This window comes from Taeniopygia guttata, chromosome 3 (genome assembly GCF_048771995.1).
Source record: "Taeniopygia guttata chromosome 3, bTaeGut7.mat, whole genome shotgun sequence".
Lineage (NCBI taxonomy): Eukaryota > Metazoa > Chordata > Aves > Passeriformes > Estrildidae > Taeniopygia > Taeniopygia guttata.
The window spans coordinates 47842397-47861868 of record NC_133027.1 but is presented as its reverse complement, the minus strand read 5'-3'; the positions used below and the strand labels follow the sequence as shown (position 1 = coordinate 47861868).

General features: G+C 39.7%; 1 protein-coding gene across 1 annotated transcript in view; it reads left to right on the top strand.

Moving 5' to 3' along the window:
• Nucleotides 1–19472, top strand: part of LAMA4 (laminin subunit alpha 4) — a 96238-nt gene that overhangs the window by 8105 nt on the left and 68661 nt on the right. Inside the window, exon 2 of the mRNA XM_012572738.5 lies at nt 14091–14192. Within this exon, the coding sequence (XP_012428192.4) occupies nt 14091–14192 (102 nt within the window). The remainder of the gene's footprint in view (nt 1–14090; nt 14193–19472) is intronic.

Below are 19472 nucleotides of genomic sequence, written 5' to 3'. Positions count from 1 at the left end.
GGTTTATCCCTTTTCCTGTAAATTCAATAAACTTGGCATTTTTTGAAAGAGGAAAATCAACCAGCTACCCTTTCAAGTGCAGATTTTCTATTTCTAACAGCAAGCATCTGTAAGAGTAGCAGTACTAATAAGTAAATTAGAGACTGGTATTAATATCTGATTCTTAGCTAGCTTCCAGACAGCTAAAACACTTTATCCCTCCCCCTTTTTAGAGAATGCCTTTTAAGCAGAGGCTTTGTCTTTCCCACTGTATATGGAAAAAATGACTGCACAGTTCTATGGAGAATGCCTAGCTGAGATATGTTTATGTTGGATCCAACCCCATCTCTGTTGCTGAATGGCAGTTTGTTTTCCACTTGAACTGGGAAGGGGATAACAGTCTGGAAACTTTTTCAACACAGGAAATTTTTAAAAAATATAATACAATTACTTAGTCAAGGTAATAGATAATGTTGTTGTTCTGCATAAAACCATCTGGGTTTCAGCTATTTCTTCTTTTCAGGAGTCCCCATCAGTCTGTCACTGCTGCAGTGGAGGCATGCTCAAGCCCACCCAAGGGATCAGAATACACAGTGACAGTGGGCTGGGGAAAGGGTTCCTTGTCATTTTTTTCCTGCATGCCATTCTCTGCTTTGCTCACTGGTTTGGAGGTTTCCCCTCGTGCAATTAGCCATAGTCACTGTCTCTCTGACTGCCAGCTCTACCATGCCATAGGGAGAAATAAAGGTAATATTTTTTCTGTGTCTTCCTACTAGCCAGATTTTATCAAGAATTGTAGTAACTATTTTCAGTCTTGCTAGTTTTAGTTTTAGTGATCTCTGATCTTTGCACCTAAAACTTTGAGAACAAGGTTTCCACCAGCTTCATAACCTGTCCTTTATTATCATCCAAAATAAACTTCTCTTTTGGAGGCTGATGAGTTGATAACTCATCAGGTAACATATAAATAATCCAAATTGTCATGGGTAAGTCAGCAAGTGGAGTTTTCAAGTTAAAAACTTATGAAGTTAGTGTTTTGTCCTGTGTCCTTTAAGGCAACCATTTTTCCAGTAAATTCTGAGGAGGGCTCAACCCCTCTGTATATATAAACTATGGAGAACTTCTAGTGTTTAGTCGCTGCTTAAGACAGCAACAGTTGGGAAACCAGACTAAATTCAATCATCAGCACTCTTTAGCAGCTGCAGACTGGCCAGACATGGTGTGCCTGGCTCCAGACCAGCCCTGCGCTCCCAGGTGGGAGCATCACTGGGAATGCAGGCAAAAAGGAACAATATTGATATCCATGCACAGGGAATGACAGAAATAACACTAATAACAGAAAATTATGCTTCATTTGTTTCACTACTTATTAAGCAGTTCATTTACTGAAAAAGATTGTATGTTCACAACAGGTGTCACTGCTTTATTTATTGTTTTGGTGTCTGAAGACTCAAATTACTCAGATTCACAAAAATACACTGCTGCAGATTTAATGAGAATTTCATATCACTTATCCAGAATACTCCATTAATTTGCCCAGATCTATGGCAAACACACTAGTTGAGGTTTTTTATCAAACCTATCTCGTGAGAATTTCATTTAAAAATAACAATATGCAAAAATATTACAGGGCTCTACTGAATGACAATTTAAGCAGGAAAGAATTTGCTTTTACATTTGTAATTTAAATAACAAAAGAGAAACTTTGTGTAATAATTACTTTAGTTGTAATAATTATGTTAGTTTGCAGTCTTATTAAATGCAATTAGAACTGAGACACCTGTCAAGATAAGTGGATAAAAAAAGATTACCAGCATTGTACCCAAATCTCTTCACCAACTTCAGGTTAATTTCTAATTTACAACATCAGTGGAACACTGGAAATAATAAATATTTCACAGTTAACAATGTCAGAAATTTAAAATAACAATATGGGGATTTAATGGACTACACTAGGGTGCTTATTATAAAACTATCATAAACATTGAATTGGAGACTAAGCTAAAAAATGTGCTCCTCTCAGGAATGTTTACAGTTTTAAAAATAAAATTGAAATTGCAAATTACTAATTTGCATGAAGCTTCTGCCTTTGAAATGGTAAATACTATAGAATGGCTTTTTGCATGCAGACAGTTCCCTAACAGCTGTAGTGTCCTACTAAATGGGGTAATTAACTGTCTAGCTGTGATGTCACACACTGAATTGATTTCTTCAGTAATAATAGTTAGAATGTGACCTTTCTTGTTCAGAATTTGATACTGTAGACCAGAGGTAATGAAGGCTTATAGAAATTATAAATAGAGCCTGGAGGCCTAGGGGAAGCTACTGAACAAGCTTGTTTGTTTTTAATTCTCTAGTTTGCAAGGCTTCAAAGCTCAGATAAATTTAGCAAAAAATCAACAGATAATAAATAAAATTGTAGAGCAGATGTCCACTTTTGCCTGCACGTTTTGGGGTATCTCATGGTGGAGAGCAGAACTTCTGTCTATCTCTCTCTCTGATCACTTTGATGGTGGAACTTGCTGGCCATCAGGTCAGTTTTTAACTTCTGAGGACCTCATTCTCCAGAGGAAGACAAAGATCCTTCTGAAATGTCACTTCATAGGGATTTATATGTTCAAGTACAAAGGCAATCTTGAATTTATTACTCATGGTCTGGGAATTTAAAGTCCATTTATTTCTTCAAATGATAACTTAGAGTGAAGCATGACAGCTCTGTGAAATGGCACCATCAGGGCATTTTATTTTTAAAATTAGTTATAGCTTACCTCAGTGGATGGAAAAACTCACAGAAATCTCCTCCTTAGCCAAGATCTGGTCTAGGAAGATGCATGGAACAAGTTAAGAGAAAATAATAGGACAGATAAAGGGGAAGTTACCAGCAGAATTAATGTTCTTTCTACCTTGAATAAGAGCTCCTGCTCTTAATTTGTTTTTTGACAAGAGAAAAATGCTTTAATCATTGTATCTAACAGAAACGAATGCCACCAATTATATTTTTAAAAAACAACCATATCAAATAAATTTTTCCATATTCATGTTTCCTTCCTTGTATGAAAAAAAAAAGAAAACAGATTTTCCTTAAATAGCTGAAAAGCTCACTTACAAAGTTAGTTTGACTCTTTCATGGGAAATTTTATCACTGAACTGTAGATTTTTCTTTCTATACTCTTGGACAAATCCTTTTCATATATCTGGTAAGCTCTGGCAGTAAACTATTGCGGGTCACTCATAAAAATCACCCTCAAATACAATAGTGAGGTCTAATCCTAAGAAAGAATGGTGGGAAAAATGGGGAAGGCAACACAATGCCAAGCAATGCTGTTTACATATCAAAATGTTTTCAAACTATGGCTGTTTAGCTGAAGGTCAAAAACAGCACTGAATTAAGAAAATTCTTGTGTCCAGAAACAGCTTTACATTCTCTGCAGACATCTGGAACAAGCAAAACACACAACTACAAGAAATGTCTGGTCACATAGGGATGTTCAGTATTCCTGGTGCTTCTGAGCAGTTCTCTTAAAAGACATGAAGTTGCTGAGGAGTGTCACTGCTGGGTACACTGGGTGTATCTGGGACACTGGGATTACATTGTGTGCTCTGCCACGGGTTACACTGGGTGCCTCTGGATACAGTCCCAGATAATCGGCTCTAGGCAGCCCTGCTTGGACCAGTCGACCTCCAGAGGTCCCTTCCAGCCTCAGCTATTCTGTGATTCTGCACGGCTGTGGTCATTATTCCATTTTACTGATCAAGGAACTGAATGAAAGAGTAATGTTCATTGTCACACAAGACATGAGCAGAAGAATGTATTTTCTTGAGTCCCAGTATTCTTATGAACTTGGAGAGAGAGAGAGCAGCTCCTGCACGGAAACAAGGCAATGAGTTTCTTTGATGTTCAGTGAGAGGGAATATTTTTGTTATGTTAATTTCAAACAGTATAATGAAACTATTGCTGTGGAGGTGTTCATAGATTAGAGGTGAAGCATATGTAATAAAGTGAATGAGTGGCTGAAACCAGGTGCAGGTATAGCAAAGGTAGGAGAAGAGGAGTAGGAGGACAAATGGAAAGCAGAACAGGGAGGACACAAGCATGAATAGTGGACAAGGCAACAACAGAATGGCTGTAGGAGCCAATGGGGGCAGGTGGAGATCCAAACCCTTCAGTGTAATGTTCAGTTGCTCCATTAATAGATACAGCCCAGGAGAAGCACCAAGGCCTCCCCCAAGAAGGGCCAATGAACAATCATCTCATCTGGTTGGCATTTACTGTAAGATTGTTTAAACGATATTCAAGCCTCGTTGCCAACAAGAGAGACATATAATATAGACAAGACTAAAAGGTAACTATAAATAAAAGCTAGGGTGAGCTATAAATACAAACTGAGAAGCCATGTGTTTAATCAATGCCTCACAACATAGAAACAGACTTATTGGTACATACTCTCTGCATCAAACCCCTCACTGCTACAAGTACTCACTGTGCTTCTGAGGAAATTGTTAACTGCACGAATATCTGTCCATAGAAGTATTCTTTCTCCTTTGGCAAATTCAAAACAAGGTCTAGAGAAAATTAATAAACAGATGATTGGCAACTACATAGTTACTATTGTAAAAATGTGGCAGCAGTATGAATGACAGAAAAATATCAGAGCTGTCATCAAGTACTTGTACATAAAGAGGACAAGGACACCTTCTAGAAATACTTTCTCCCTTGTGTCTCAAAAAAAAGAACACAACAAAGCAGAGAAAATTTAATTAGACAAATTCTACCCCAAGTCATACACTTCAGGATTCCTCAGATCATAGAGTCATGGAATGTTAAGAGTTTGAAGGAACCTTAAAGATCATATAATACAAACCCCCTGCCATAGCTGGCATTGTTGAAGAAGCAATAAAAATCAGTGTTTCAATACAGCCATCTATTATCTCAACCATTTCAGCTGTTGAGAGGCAAAGACCACCATCTCAAGCTTCTTTCTTACCAGGTATTATGTGAAAAAATGCAAAGCTTTGCTTTGCATTTTTTGATTTCACTTTGCTGATGATCTTGTGAACAGTCTGGTGTTCACGTGTCAAACAGATGAAAACAAAAACTGTGAAGAAGAGGAGCAATGCCAAATAACATTCAAAACAGAAAATAATATTACAACTACTATTTCATGCAGTTATCTCTGGCAATCCTGCTCTTCTGGAAAACAGGAATTAGGAACCATGCAGTGGCATCTGGAAGCATCTCATGGTGGGTTCAGTGATTTGTTATCTCCTAGTTAAGAAATGTGGTGAGCCAGCCTTTCATGGTTAGCTAGGCCAAATTAGAAAGATGGAATACCTGCTGATGCACACTGCTCAGATATTGTACATGTACCTGTAAAATACGTACTGTCTCCTGGGCACATAAAAACAGCATAGTTCTAACTTTAAATGCATCCCAAAATGTTCTTAGCAATGTTTCTCAGCTGTAGTCAATATCTTGTCCCAAAGCATTTTCAGCAAGAACTGGTGAGCTGGCACGACTAAGATCCTCATCCAAAATTATGGAAAAGTCTAGGTGTGAAGAGCACCAAAGCACACTAATTAATACACACCTTATTCATCTGATAAACTCAATCCCTGATGGACTCAGAGCAGCTGCCTACACTTTCAGAAATGGGAGAAATGAGAGCAGGTTTTCCTGTCTGCTGACCCTATGCAGTAAGTGAAGTTCATGTTTTCTAGTGAACATGCAAGTCCATCCAGTCCTCTGGGACCAAGGCCAAAACCAGCACATCTCAGCCAGCAGCAGGGCCCTGCAGAGCAAATATAGGTATATATCCTTTTCCCCCACTTAACCCTTGTCCATCCCCTTATACCCACACACTTCTGAAACCCCATGCAATGAAGAGATACCCCTAAAAACTACACATACTGAATTCTCAACCTGAAATTTAACCTCCAGCAGTTAAGCACCTTTTCTGTGATCAATATAGTGCATGTTTGCTGTGTAAGATGGCCTAGGAGACCCCAGGGCTCCTGAGTGTGCTGCACACCAGAACAGGGGCAGACACTGAGCTGGAGTTACACACAGTGTTTTCTGTTCATCTGCTGGGTTTTATATTTTCGCAACAAATGGAGAGAGGTTTCTTCTGCAGGTCACCAATGGCAGGAGGGTCAGGAGAGTGGGATGCAGTAGTATCCAGCTCTTTTTGTTCGCATAAAGTTTCTCAGCAGGCTGAAGAAGAACTAAATCTTTGTGCCTATGATTATGAATAACACATCTTTGACCTGAGGAATTTGAAATGTCTATTAGTTTACTCCCAGGAAGCAAGAAGCGGTCAAATGACCATCAGTCTACAACTGGAAGACTGGATTTTTAAAATCTATGTTTAAATGCACTGGAAGTCAATTATGCCCCAAGCTGAAAAGCAGATGTGAAAGCCACATTGCTGTCCTCAGTATCTTTTGGTGAATGAAATACCAGAAGTATATTTGTGTGTTTGTCCAAGGTAAAGAAGACAGTTTTGTAGTGAATGATTTCCAAGCATGATAAGCCAAAGATTTTGTGCCTGCCCAGAGTGGTTTTAAGACAGGATGTACATGGATTCAAGCACTTAGTTTATTTACATCCCAATTTGGCAAAGCAGAATTTTTAGTGTGCCTTTTGGAAGGACCCAGAAAGTGTCCTTAGAATAGGGTCAGTCTTTCTAGTCTAGATCTTCCCTGTGCATACGTAGATAATTGGTTGGGTCTGTCAGACATCAAGTGCTGCCATGCCACCTGAGCCCCCTGGCTTCACCTGCCCGGCAGAGGCACGGTCAGCTGTGGGGAACACTCCCCTGGATCTCGAGGAGAGCTGGGGAGCAGCTAAGGCAGAAAGTCACACTGTCTGCCTTGTTTGGAGGAGAGGTGACGTCCAAGGAGGCAATAAAGGAGCCAACTCAGGGATGGGAAAACAGTCTAAGGTTTAATCCAGGCTCCGAGGAGCTCCGAACTCCAGAGGATCCAAGAGAGTGCTCCTGAGACTCTCACAACATTTTAAATACCACGGCAGTAACAAGAGGAAGGGGATGCCCATTGACCAATGGGGGGATCTGGGGAGTGGAAGGTGAAAGGACAGACAGATACAAAAACCAATGGGGGAAGTTTAAGGGAGGGACCCTGGGCCCTCATCCAATCACTTGACACCCAGTGTAGAAGATTCTGGAAGAATGGGACGGGGAGCCGAGTGATGGACAAGGTAGCAGGGAGGGGACAGGGGAATGACTAAGCATTGTCAGGGAGATTGACATTGAGGGAACGGCGGGAAAACTCAGGGTGGAACCATTGGGAGAAAACGGGGGGTGAATGGGCAAACCATTACAGAATGGTTATAGAAATATAAAAACACAATACAACATTCAAGATTTCTTTTATATCCATCCACTTTCTCTACCTGAACATACTGACTTGTGGAACAGACTCTAAGGAGACTTTGCACTTCTCCAAGGATACAGGGCCCAGCAGTTTGGCCAGATCTGTGCCATAGCTGTTGCAGCCTGGACACTTCTACAAGACAGCATATCTGACCTGTGAAATAGGCTTCATCTCACAGACTTTGTATACAGAGCTGGCACCTACACACGAACTGCCCTCCACGTCCCTCTGTGCTGTTGGGAGAGAGCAGCAGACACAGATGACTAAATTTAGGTGTGTTTCTGTATACAAGAAATCAAACCATACCACGGGTGTCCAGCTGGCTTCTGGCCACATGGCATCCCATGTGGAAGTCTCCATGTGGATGACTTCCAGCTTGCTGTGGTTTAGTCTTCCTACAGAGGCACGCAGTGCCAAGGCCAGCTTGCCCTCAGAGAAGCACGGCCACAGCTGTTAGCTCAGCGCCGCACCTGGGGCATAGAGCTCCTTGGGGCTTCAGGGCTCACATAGACATGCTGGGTGAGACACGCCGAGTACTGAATGTTTGGCAAGATTTCTGTGAGCTCTTGGCTGGGGATTGAAAGAGCAGTCCCTATTATAGGTGATCAAAACCAGAAACTCTTTGGAAAAGAGTCCTGCCTGTTCTGAGGAAGCCAGAGGAACTGAAATAACATCAAATGTATAGTAGAGGACTGCTTTCTCAGGCTTATTTCTCTAATGTTCTTATTTCTAATAAACAATTACATAAATGAAAGTACTGGGAGATATTCAAGCAGGAAAACATCTTTATTTTTAGGAAGGGCAATAAGCTATTTATCTCAAGTTGGCCTAAGCAAACAAACTTCAAAAAGGCCTCAGAACTCTAACTGCCAATTTCAAATACTGCTTATAAAGACAAATAAACAAAAGCAAGCATGCTTGGGTTGGGTTTGGAAATGTCCTCAAGGAGCAGAGGGCTGATGTTGCCATGGTAATGCCATGTACTTCCAGCAGACTGGTCTCTGCTTTAGAGACAAAGATTTTTATATGAATGGAGGTGGTTTAGAGTATTCACTCATCTGTGTATGATAAAAAATGTAGAGTTTCAATGACTTAATATAACTTTGAATCCCAAACCTCTGTTTGTCTAAACTGTTCCTTCCAGATGGATAGACATTACACATTGATGTGAAGCTGTCAAGAAGGGACATTGCTGCACTCAATTTGTCTGATTGTTTCCATCAATGTATTGAAAACATGAACTTAAATTATCCATGTGTCCTACTTTTACAGGGTTCTATGGCTGATATGATGCCGGTTATATCAGAGAAGCAACATTTTTCTATTTTCTTTTCCCTGTGTTCTGAAGCAAAGCTTCATAATGTTCAAGTAGAGTTTGTTTTCTTTTTTCTTCTTTCCTTTCTTTCATTCCATAAGAGACAATGGGGACTTCTAATGGTCCTACAGTTCCAAAACTGTTAATAAATCAATGTCAAGTGATAAATATTATTAGACAAATAATTGACAATGTGTGTCACAGTTCTCCATAAATATTTTGATTGAGAGATAGCCTCTCAGGCCAGATTTCACACTCCTCAAGTATGACTTCCTTAGGTTTATGTCTTTTGACAATATTTTTACCACCTTTATGGAAGAGATCAAGCTGCAGAAAAATGAAAACTGCAATGCACAAATATATTTTCCAGATTAAACTATATGGCAAATTAAATTTCATCAAGATAAAGCAGATAAACAAAACTTATGTCGGCTTAACCAGAGCTAGCTATGTATGTACTTGGCCAAAACCAGATGGTGGGTAATGAGAATTAATTATATTCTCTTCCACTGAATGCTAAAAGAATATGATCAGGAACAGTTTCTAAGACTTGAATAGCATATCATAAATGAGGCTAGAGTCATTTATCTAACCTCTTGGCATATGAAGATGTGTGGAGGCTGCCAGAAACTAAGAAAATGTGCATCTTTTCCTCTTGCCGTCAAATATCACCTTTCTACACAAAGCACAGTGTCTGCAATACAGGATAGAACTTATTTGTATTTTTGCAGATAGATCTGGGATATTATATTAATTAAGTTAATTTTAATTTCAACACGAGCCCTTGAGTTCATCAGGCTCAGTGGTGCCCAGATTGCGTTCATTTTTACTATCCTGAACAGACCTTTCTCTCTAGTAGTGAGACTCTACCAAGTAATACCATAATGTTTGACCTTTTCCTCATGCTTGAACATGTAACTCCCTGAGGATCCTTCTCAGACCTGGAAGGAAGCACACCTTTGGGCTCTCTCTCTAGCAGCAAAGACCATAACACTGCTGGGAGCTACAAACAAGGCTCTACTGGCCCTGAACTCAGCAGTGTCTTGGCAGCTGATGTGCAGTGGCAACTGCTTTGAATTTGGTTCTTTAGATTCAGTTCCCCATGTGCACCAGCTGTTTCCTCTTTTACAATGGTCCTGGAGGACAGCACCATCTTTTTCTTCTGGGCTTCTTTTGGACCAGATGTGATGGGATTCCTGGTCCAAGACTGAAAATAGTAACACGGATGTAACACAAGCTGAAATGTCCATTAAATGTATATAAATGTAGACCATTTAACCCTGAATACACATGCTTTTGTGTACCTCAGCACTTGGGAGGAAACTCTGGAAATAACAAGCACTGGTGTGGATCCAAGGGAGCCTTTTATAGTGGAAGAGAGCTTTTTTGTGTTTATATACTCACAAGTCACAAGTTCCAGTACTAACCAAAGATACATGCCGTTAGATGAGAGAGTCAATGGCTACATCTGAAGTACAAAATAAAGCAGTGTTGGGACCTCCTAGTCAAATAGGACAACACAGCCTGTGTCCATGTGCTGAAATACCCCCCATTTTTGCCCAGGGAAGGGTAGCCCTATAAAAACTGCCTCTTGGGAGCACATCCTAACAGATGCCATGCCCTGAGCTGGGCCTGGTCATTAGAAGGAAAATCACAGTCTGTCAAGGAGCAAGATCAAGGCCTGAAACCACACTTTGCCTTTCTTCAGCTGAACAGTGCAGATGTGACCACAGAGAACGCTCTGTGTGTGCTACCAGCACAGCACTCTTCTTTTAGGGAAAGCAAACCAGAAGAGGCAGGTTCAGAGCAAACACCCAACCCAACACAGCTGCACCCCTCCTGCAAGCTGGCAGCAGGGAAGGAATGGGGGACCTGGTTCTGCCCTCAGTTTGCAGGTGCAGATCAGGAACATCTACAATGGAATTTATGGAACTTGAATATAATATGGGAGTAAATTCATACTTTGTGTATGTGAATTGTCTTCCATCTTCAGTCCCATGTTGCACCCAAACCAGCAGAAAGGTCTGAAGAAGCAGAAAATTACTACAGGCTCCCCAGAACTTTCAGCATGCAGCTGGTTCTTGTTTTTAAGTAATGCAATCATTAAATCCAGATGCAGGGCAGGAGGGGGGAATTAATACCCCACGGGTGCAGAGATTTTCAGGAGATCAGCAAGGCCAAGATTGGATTGGACTTTTCAACTTGAACTGGAACAAATTTTGTCCCTTGGGGAAGTAAAATATCTAATAATTGTGAAGACATAAGTGCTAATGCAGACCTAACATTTTGGCCTTCTAATTTTCTTCACCACTCAGAAACAGACAGTGGACGGAAATGTTCCTCAACTGCCTACATAACTATTTTGCAGGGAGGGTATTTCCATTTTGTTCCAGTCCTGTTTCTGCTTTGTGTGCAATAATTTTGTGCTCCCAGAACATTCAGCAATTTGAATCCCTCAATTAGCTCAACACTCTGACACTTCTTTTTATAAATATGATGTTGGCTTGAGCTCTGGAACCAATCACTCCATTATCACTAGTAGGGCAAGGAGCAACAAAAATATATCAGAGTAATTGAGAATGCCTGAGAAAACTTCAGAGCCCAAAGGAAATCTGGATCCCATTTTCCCTTGTTCCTCATACCATTGATTGTCAATATCTCATTTCTGGTTTACACTGATGAAGCCCATGGTTTAAAGTACTGTTTTAAAACAGTGAGCATCAGCACCTTCCAAGTTTTTAGTGATTAATTGAATAACATGGTGGGGAAAGGCTGTGAAAAAAATACCCAGATGACTTCCTCACATCTCATTTTGAAGACAGGCTCTGACAATAAAAACATAGGGACCCAGACTTAAGGAAGATATCTTAAAGAACTCAGAAGTGTGTCTGCTAATAATGGGAGGTAAACAGGTTCCCAGTGGACCTTAGCAAAGTCTGTGCAGCCCTTGCCCTTAATGCTAAAATCAATGATGTAGCACTGACCTGCACTAATTTGCATGAGGATGAGATGGAAGCTCTCTCATGGCTGCAGTGCAGGCATACCATCAGTTGAAGTATAAATGAGATTATCATTATGGCTGACTAAAGGAATTTCATAGACACCTTTACAAGCATTCCTACATTTTCATTGTCTGTATTCGCTGTCATAAGTAAAATATTGTTCTGCTTAGACCTGCAAAACCAAGAAAGCTTTTGGGCAGACACTAGAGGAACACAGCTAGGACCACCCACCAGCTCTGTTCATCAGAGAATATAACAAGCTTTAGATCTGTATGGGTGGAAAGAAATATTGCAAAGGCAGACATTGGGACAAGAATCTGTTTTCAATTTAGAAACAAACTGTCTCCCTTCCACAGTGTGTGGTGTAATCACTGAGCTGCAATCCTCAGTCTGGCGGGAGCCAGTTCTACCACTGTGTAAAGACTAAACAACTGAAAGAAACAAGCAATAGAAATAGACTGTATTTCTGCTGTTCCAAAGAGTCTGTGGTCTGAAGACTTTGCCTCCTAGGAGCTATTATCAAAGAAAGTGTTTCCAAAACAAACTAGATAAAATTCTGTGCACAAGAATGGTAAAGGCAACTGAGTTTTCCATTTATGTTCATCTCCACTTCTCAGAGCTCTCTGGGATAAGATTGGACTAATGATTCATTTCTAAACCGCATTTTTAAAGCCTGTTGTTAGTCATCTCCTAAGATGTTGTTTTCTAAGCAAGCAGTTCTCTGAGCCTAGCCACACTTGGGAATGGAAGTTAACACACAGACGAGACTCAGCATTGCTGGCTCTTGCTACCCAGAGCTCCACAGCTGTAACTACAGCCCGATGCAGGCGTGTGAGTGCAGGTCCCAGGAGTGACACGGCCATAGCGCCATAGCGTGGTGCCAGGGCTGGCTAGCCCCGGCCACCAGCAGGGACACTTGGCACTACTGCTCAGAGGCCAGATTCTGTGGGTAGGGGAGATATCACTGTGTGGGTCTGCATTTAGTACTGCTTACCTGCTGTTCTGCCATAGCTTACCTGGGCGTGAGAAGCTATGGGCGATAAGCTATAACTCCTCCTTGATTTCACCCAGGAAAATAAGGAATAGGAAGATACAAAGGAAAGTTAACCCTCATTTGATCAGTGCAAAACAATAAGAAGCTTCTCAGCTCATAAAAATTCAAGAAGACACATGCTTCTGAGTTACATGAACTTTACACTTTTCCCATTCTTTTCAAGGGTAGGTAACCTCAAGAGTCACAGAATACAATAAGTTCTGTACAGAGAGCCACAAAAAATACTTCAGGAAAGTCTGGCATACCTTGAACTCTGACAGTCACCTCAGGGATGCTGTTTGTAAGTGATAGCAGAAACATCACTGTTTCACTGGCAAATCACTGGTGTGGCAAATAATTTTTGGAGTGCTAATGACATGCCAATGTCTTCATATCAGCTCTGCAACAATATTGCAAGACTTAGACAAGACTGAATTATTTAGGATCCAAAAATTCATTAATCTAGCACAATACATGTGACACAGGGAGACTGGACAGGGTGAGCAGGGTCACACAGGGTATGTGAGCTAACAGAGTTTGCTCCTGAGGTCAGCCTGTGTACATCTCACCAGCTTTGCATAATGAGAGAAAAGTTCCTCAGTGAAGAACAAGAATTTATACAAAACGAAACAAAAAACTATCCTCTTTAATTTTCTTTTTTTTCAGTCTCTGAAGGGCACCTTAATAGCTTTGTGTTTCTGATTCCTTATATTATTGCTTGAATTATTATTCAAGAGAAGGTCATACAGATATTTACAATTTTTCTTTCATTTTGGTAAGCTTTGGTAAGTTTTCAAAATTACTAAATTATATACAACACATTTATTCAAAAGGGCATTGATCTTTGTAGGTATGTTTCTGTTTCCCATAGGTTATTCATCCAAATCTCATCAAAGCTTTGATGTAAAGCAAATTTTCTCTTTTCTTTTCTTTTCTTTTCTTTTCTTTTCTTTTCTTTTCTTTTCTTCTCTTTTCTCTTTTCTTTTTTTCTTTTCCTTTTCAGTAAAAGCTATTCCTTTCCTATAAATACACACCTTCTTTACCAAATAAGGATTATGGTTTCTGGTTAGCTCATCCTCTAGTACAACATGCAGTAAGAATCTGCCAGCTCTACACCCATAGCTTGTCAGGGACAGGATGCAGGCAGGAATGCTGACAGCTTTAACACTCTAAGGCAAAAAACCAAGCACCAGGACAGAGAGTGAAAACACAGACTCAAGTTCAGCAGCGTGTGTGTGGTCTGTTATGGTGGGGTTGTGCAGTGGGCTCTGGGGAGACCTGATGGCTGTAGCCTTGCTTTCCTCTCCTCACACCAAACCTAACTCTCCAGCTACATATGCATAGGAAACACTTTTTTTTCTCATTGCAGGGATGCCAAGAAGGATTTTATCGTACCAGCTCAGGAAAATGCTCTCCTTGCAACTGCAATGGTAATGCAAACAGATGCCTTGATGGATCTGGAATCTGTGTGGTAAGGACTTCCTCTGTTCTCTGATTGTCTGACTTTTAATACCAATGCTCAGTTTGAATATAATGCAAAAGCAGTGTTTGTACCACAGGAGCTTTTTGCTGAAGAAGGAACATAAGTAGGGCCAAGGCCATGAATTATCCTGGCCAAAATTAATTCTCACCTAAATTGTCTCTGCAGATTCAAAACACTTCCTTCATGCAGTATTTGTGACAGTTAGCATGTGGAAAATTTTTAGTCCACAGAAATATGGAAAGAGTTTTGTATACCTCTAGAGGAAAAAAGTATAAATTCAAACACATTTCTTTCTCCCCTTTATGAATACAGTGCTGTGTATAATATAAACAATTTACAATGGTGAGTGACCCCTGTGAGTGTATATACATGTGTTATCCATAGCAATTCAGCTGCATGGCAGTCTCCCGCTGTGAAGGAACAACATGAGAAGGTTGAAACAATACACCAGGGGAAGAGTGTGTTGAGTTCCAAGGTACTGTTACAATTTCCCATATGTTCAATCTGACTCAGAATCACCTCATACAGAAAACTGTGTGTTAGTAAGAGTAGTCAAACATTTGTAGCTCCAGAGGAAAAATCAGCCCAGTAAAACTAATCCCAACTACTAACGGGCAATTAGGGCACTAATACACTAAAAAAAATGATGGTTTAAACCACATAGCAAGAGCTAGGAACTAGTATATTCTTTGCAGGCTTGTAAAGAGTCCAGCTTGTAAGAGCCCAGAACCCCTTGCTCTGCCATGTGTTACTTTTGACAAGTCATAAACCTTTGCCCTCACTTTATCTCTTCATAAAATGGACTCACATACTTTTCTTTGTTGCAAACACTATCAAGTTTTCAAGTTTTCAGTTATTCAAAAACATCAAGTCAAGTTCCATGTCATATTTCCTACCATTTTTATTTCTGTGGGAAGAAGACTGTGCAGCTGTTCAGCACAGGAAAAATTACTATGGTTTGGCCATTGTAATGTGCTTAGAATTGGCTGGTTTCTGCAGAACACATATTGGCTTCATTTTTAATACTAAATTTCAAAAGGGGTTTTAGACCGCCAGGCATTCCCATCTATTCTCTTTCCCATGCACAAGGGTTTTGGCTCATAGGATCATTGTCCCTTTAGTGTCAAGTGACAGTGATGCCAAGGGGAAACTTCTGATGGAAAATTTGGGAACAAGATAGAGAGCTTGTCACAGGTCTACTTCTGATGACTGTGGTCACCAGAGAGCTTCTGGAGTAGAATATATGAATTAGGAAGTTATTATATTCTCCCTCAGGTTACAAACACAACAGAAGACTTGTTTCCTGTTTTCTACAAAAATATGGCTAAAGTCAAGGGTTCAAGACAAACAAAAAAAAACAAAACCAGATAATTTTCAGTATCAGGAAGAAATTATCTGAAAGTAAATGTACATTCCTGATTGGTGTTTCTTGTCTTGGAACCAGCTAGGTAATAAGGAATAAAACTAAAAGCTAAACCCTAGCTTACTGTTTGAGTTCAAATTGCTCTTTGATAGCTTATTGGAAGGATTTTAAAAGCTATTAAGCTCGGGTCATTTACTTCTGAATAAAAGGAACAGTGAAAAGGCTTAAGTGAAATAAAAGTGAAAGGCAGAGGAAAAGTGCAGAATTAAAAGGAGATTTAAAGGTTTAATAGCATAAACTAGAACCAGAGATGCCCACGGGGACTGCAGTAACAGGACCTTCCTGAAGATTCAGAAATTTCCAGAGAAGTTTGGAAGACTAATGAAATTGGTTAACAGCAAAACATGACTGAGAAATCTTGGGAGAAGTAAAGCTTAGAGAAAGAAATATATAACTTGAATTACAGAATAAGCACGTTAGCTGAATGAATTCATTCTATTTAGGAAATGGTGACTTGATGGTTGGTAATGTGACTTGTATTAGAATCAGTGGACAAAGCAGCCTTCCCTAAGAGCTGGAGAAGGTCATCTGGCAAAGCCTGCTGGGGCAGAAATGAGTCGATATCTCTGTATCTGGGAGTTCCTGCGAAGTGCTAGGACCATGTGGTATGGAGAGCTCACCATTCTCCCTATTCTCAAATTTTTTGGCCATCTACTCCAATAAGTCTTGCAGTGGAAATCATCACACCTAATAGCTAGACAAGATTTTCTGCACTCAGTTAGTTTTTAATGAGTTGTTAAAAATAAAGTTTATCCCACATTGTTATTGTTGTCATCCTTTATTTCCATGATTATGAACTTGCTATCTCCATGCTTCCAAGCTGCAACAGCATTCCAAAGTTTTATCACTTATGGATTCTCCACCATTACCATCTCTTACCTTAACGTTGAGCCATAGATACAAAACATCTTTAGCAGCAGATCTTTAGAATTGATTTTCCCCAAAATCAAAGTCTTCTATATCTGCATGTTTATCAACATAATGGAATGATTTAAACATTAAAAATGACATCACTTTTTAAAATTAACTCTGCTAAAAATGCTGGAAGCTATAATAACATGAAAATAATAATAACACTGTGTTTGGTTGGTAGATATTTTTTTATAGTCTAGTAATAACTAAGCTGTAAGACCTGAATAAATAGACAAGACAGTATAAAAAGGAAAAAGTACTCTGCTTCAAAAAGGATGAAAAGAAAGGGTTGGGCCCTATATGATGCTCTGAGGCCATCATATTATGCAAATCCCTCAAATCAATTTGGCAAATGTAGTTCCCACAGAATACAAATTAATGAAATTTTCATTGGCCTGTGCCCTGAATTCAAAATCAAATAACATTAAACCCTTTTTAATGATGCCTTAAGGTAGAGTGCTCATATCTTTAATTTCTGCTGACATATATATCTTGAGGTTCTGTTTCAAAACTTCTCTCAGCTTATTCATAGAGTGCAAATCAAATCCACAAGTCATTAAAAGCTTATTGAATGACACAGTCAATGAACCAACAATCTCCTTAGGTAACAAGACAGAAAAATTATTGCAGACAGAACCTTTCTTGCATAGATGTCCACATAAAACCAGTACGGATATCAGTCACATGATCCTGTGACTAAAACTGAAGAGACACACAGTCCATTTTGTCAGGATAGAAAATCACCCAAGTGTTAGAAGAAGAATAGCCAACACAGCATAAGCTCTACTAATGATATATTAAAAGAGAAATGTGAAATAATGCTTCATTTTAAAGACACTATCTGGTGATGCATGTAAGACCAGTAGGGGAAGAAACATCAATTCATTGTGCTGATCTTGGACTTCGGATTTTTAACATAATTTTCTCAATCCTGGCTACAAGAAGAAAATTAAGCTGCTTTTCAGGGTCTAGGTTTTGATTTTGGAAACATGCATCTATGTGATGTTAATTGGGTGAAACTGCAAAAGATTCAAGTGGCCATCTGCAGACGCAGGGATGTGCATTTCCCCGGCATGAAGTCCAGCATGTTTTGCTGCTAGTAAGACAGGAAGAATATGAAGGGAATATTTTACCTCCTGTACCATCCCCCAGACCACACCCCACCAGCAACCTACAGCTGACCTATTTCTTTAGAGCACCTCCACAGAGGGCTCAACATTTCAAAATTCAGACATGGGAGTGGTCTTTAAATTACTGATTATCAGAGGGGCTGTGATGGTCACATCTGAAAAGAGTGGCATATGGAGGTGCAACAGCTTTTCTAAAGCAATGAACTGTCACACTTGCATAGGATTGTGCAAGTAGTACAATTCACAGGGCTTTACCATACTTAAAAATCTGATTGCACAGTCTAGGGAAACAAGTTGCATGAGGTGTCTGCAATATATTGTGGCAATGACTCCAAAAGAACACAGCAAAATGGATTGAAAGGTTGGAAGTTCTTTAAAAATACCAAGCTGTTTATGCAGGCAAAATTTTTGTTAGACTGAGTTATCAGTGTCTTACTTTAAGTGCCTACTGTTAATAGAGATTAGATCTTCCTTGATGCAAGAAAACACAGAACAAAAGAAGTCTGAAAAAAGTATTATAGCAGAGGGTGAAGGTAAATTTCTTGTTGTCTCCCTAGAAATTGCTAAGTGTTTTTTTATCATTTCACTTCCATATATTTGATTGGTCTTTATATAAGGCCTCCAAATACTCACAAGGGAATAAATAAATAAATAAATAAATAAATAAATGTGACCATTTTGTAACAAGAAAGGCCAAATGATCCTAACAGTGGAGAGGATAAATCCACCGGTATCCTTTCCAGCCTTTTATGGAATTTTTTACAATAGAGCATATTGTCGTGTAAGTGATTTGTGTTTAAGCATTTGGGTTTACAGCTAAGTGGAAAGGTTGGAACAGATCTGGCAGTTCTGCCCAAGAGGATAATATGTTCCACATGGTTGCCAAGGCTGGTCTGGAGAACTGCCAGTGGATCTACAACCATCCATCAAGCAAAAAGCAGTAGGGAGCTAGCAAAACTCCCCAGCTTGTTAGGTACCTCTGCCTTCACAAAGAGCCTTGCTGCTTAAAAGAAAGAAGCTCACTGCTTCTTTCTGTGAAGATGGGCTGCAGATATCTATACAGCCTTGTTGACATATGTTTGAAAATCTAACCAGAATGCAGTATTAGAATGCAGAGATTGTCAAAAACATTATTGTTAGTCAACACATTTGCCCAGGTATTTCACTCCCTCTTAGCTATGTTTAAACTTAGTATTTGCTGTCCTACCCAGCTTGCTGTTGAAAACATGCAACAGTGATCCCCAATGTGTAAGCATTTTGTTTCCGCTCCTGCACAGCCAGTTCCATGAAGGAAATCAGGCCAGGACTGCAAGGAGGGGCTGCTGCTGCTCTCCCACCTGCTCAGCCACATTTGTCACAGTTAGCTACACCAAGTGATGGGTTGATAAAGTAGTGTGCCAGGTATGTTTGGCAAGGCATCAGCTCAGGTCTATAAATCAAAACTTTGACATACAGGGGGTAGTTTGACCCAAACCACATCAGGAAATTCGTTTTGTAGCTATTCTTGGTTTTGGTTTTTTGGTTTTTCTGGGGGGGTTTTTTGTGGGTTTTTTTTTTTTTGGTTTTTTTTTTTTATTTAAACAGGTGTCTTTAGTGCAAAATTGCAAAATACTTTATGTTTACTTTAAGTCCCTCATCTCCTTCTTCCATATGAAATTCTGAAAAATAATACTGTATATCACCCACAATGGCTGGAGAGAGAACGCTTGAAACCCTAAACCTCATAGATGGAAATGATAAAACATGTACAACTCTTGGCTTTCAAGTCATTATGATGCACTCTGGTTTTTATTACTATTATTT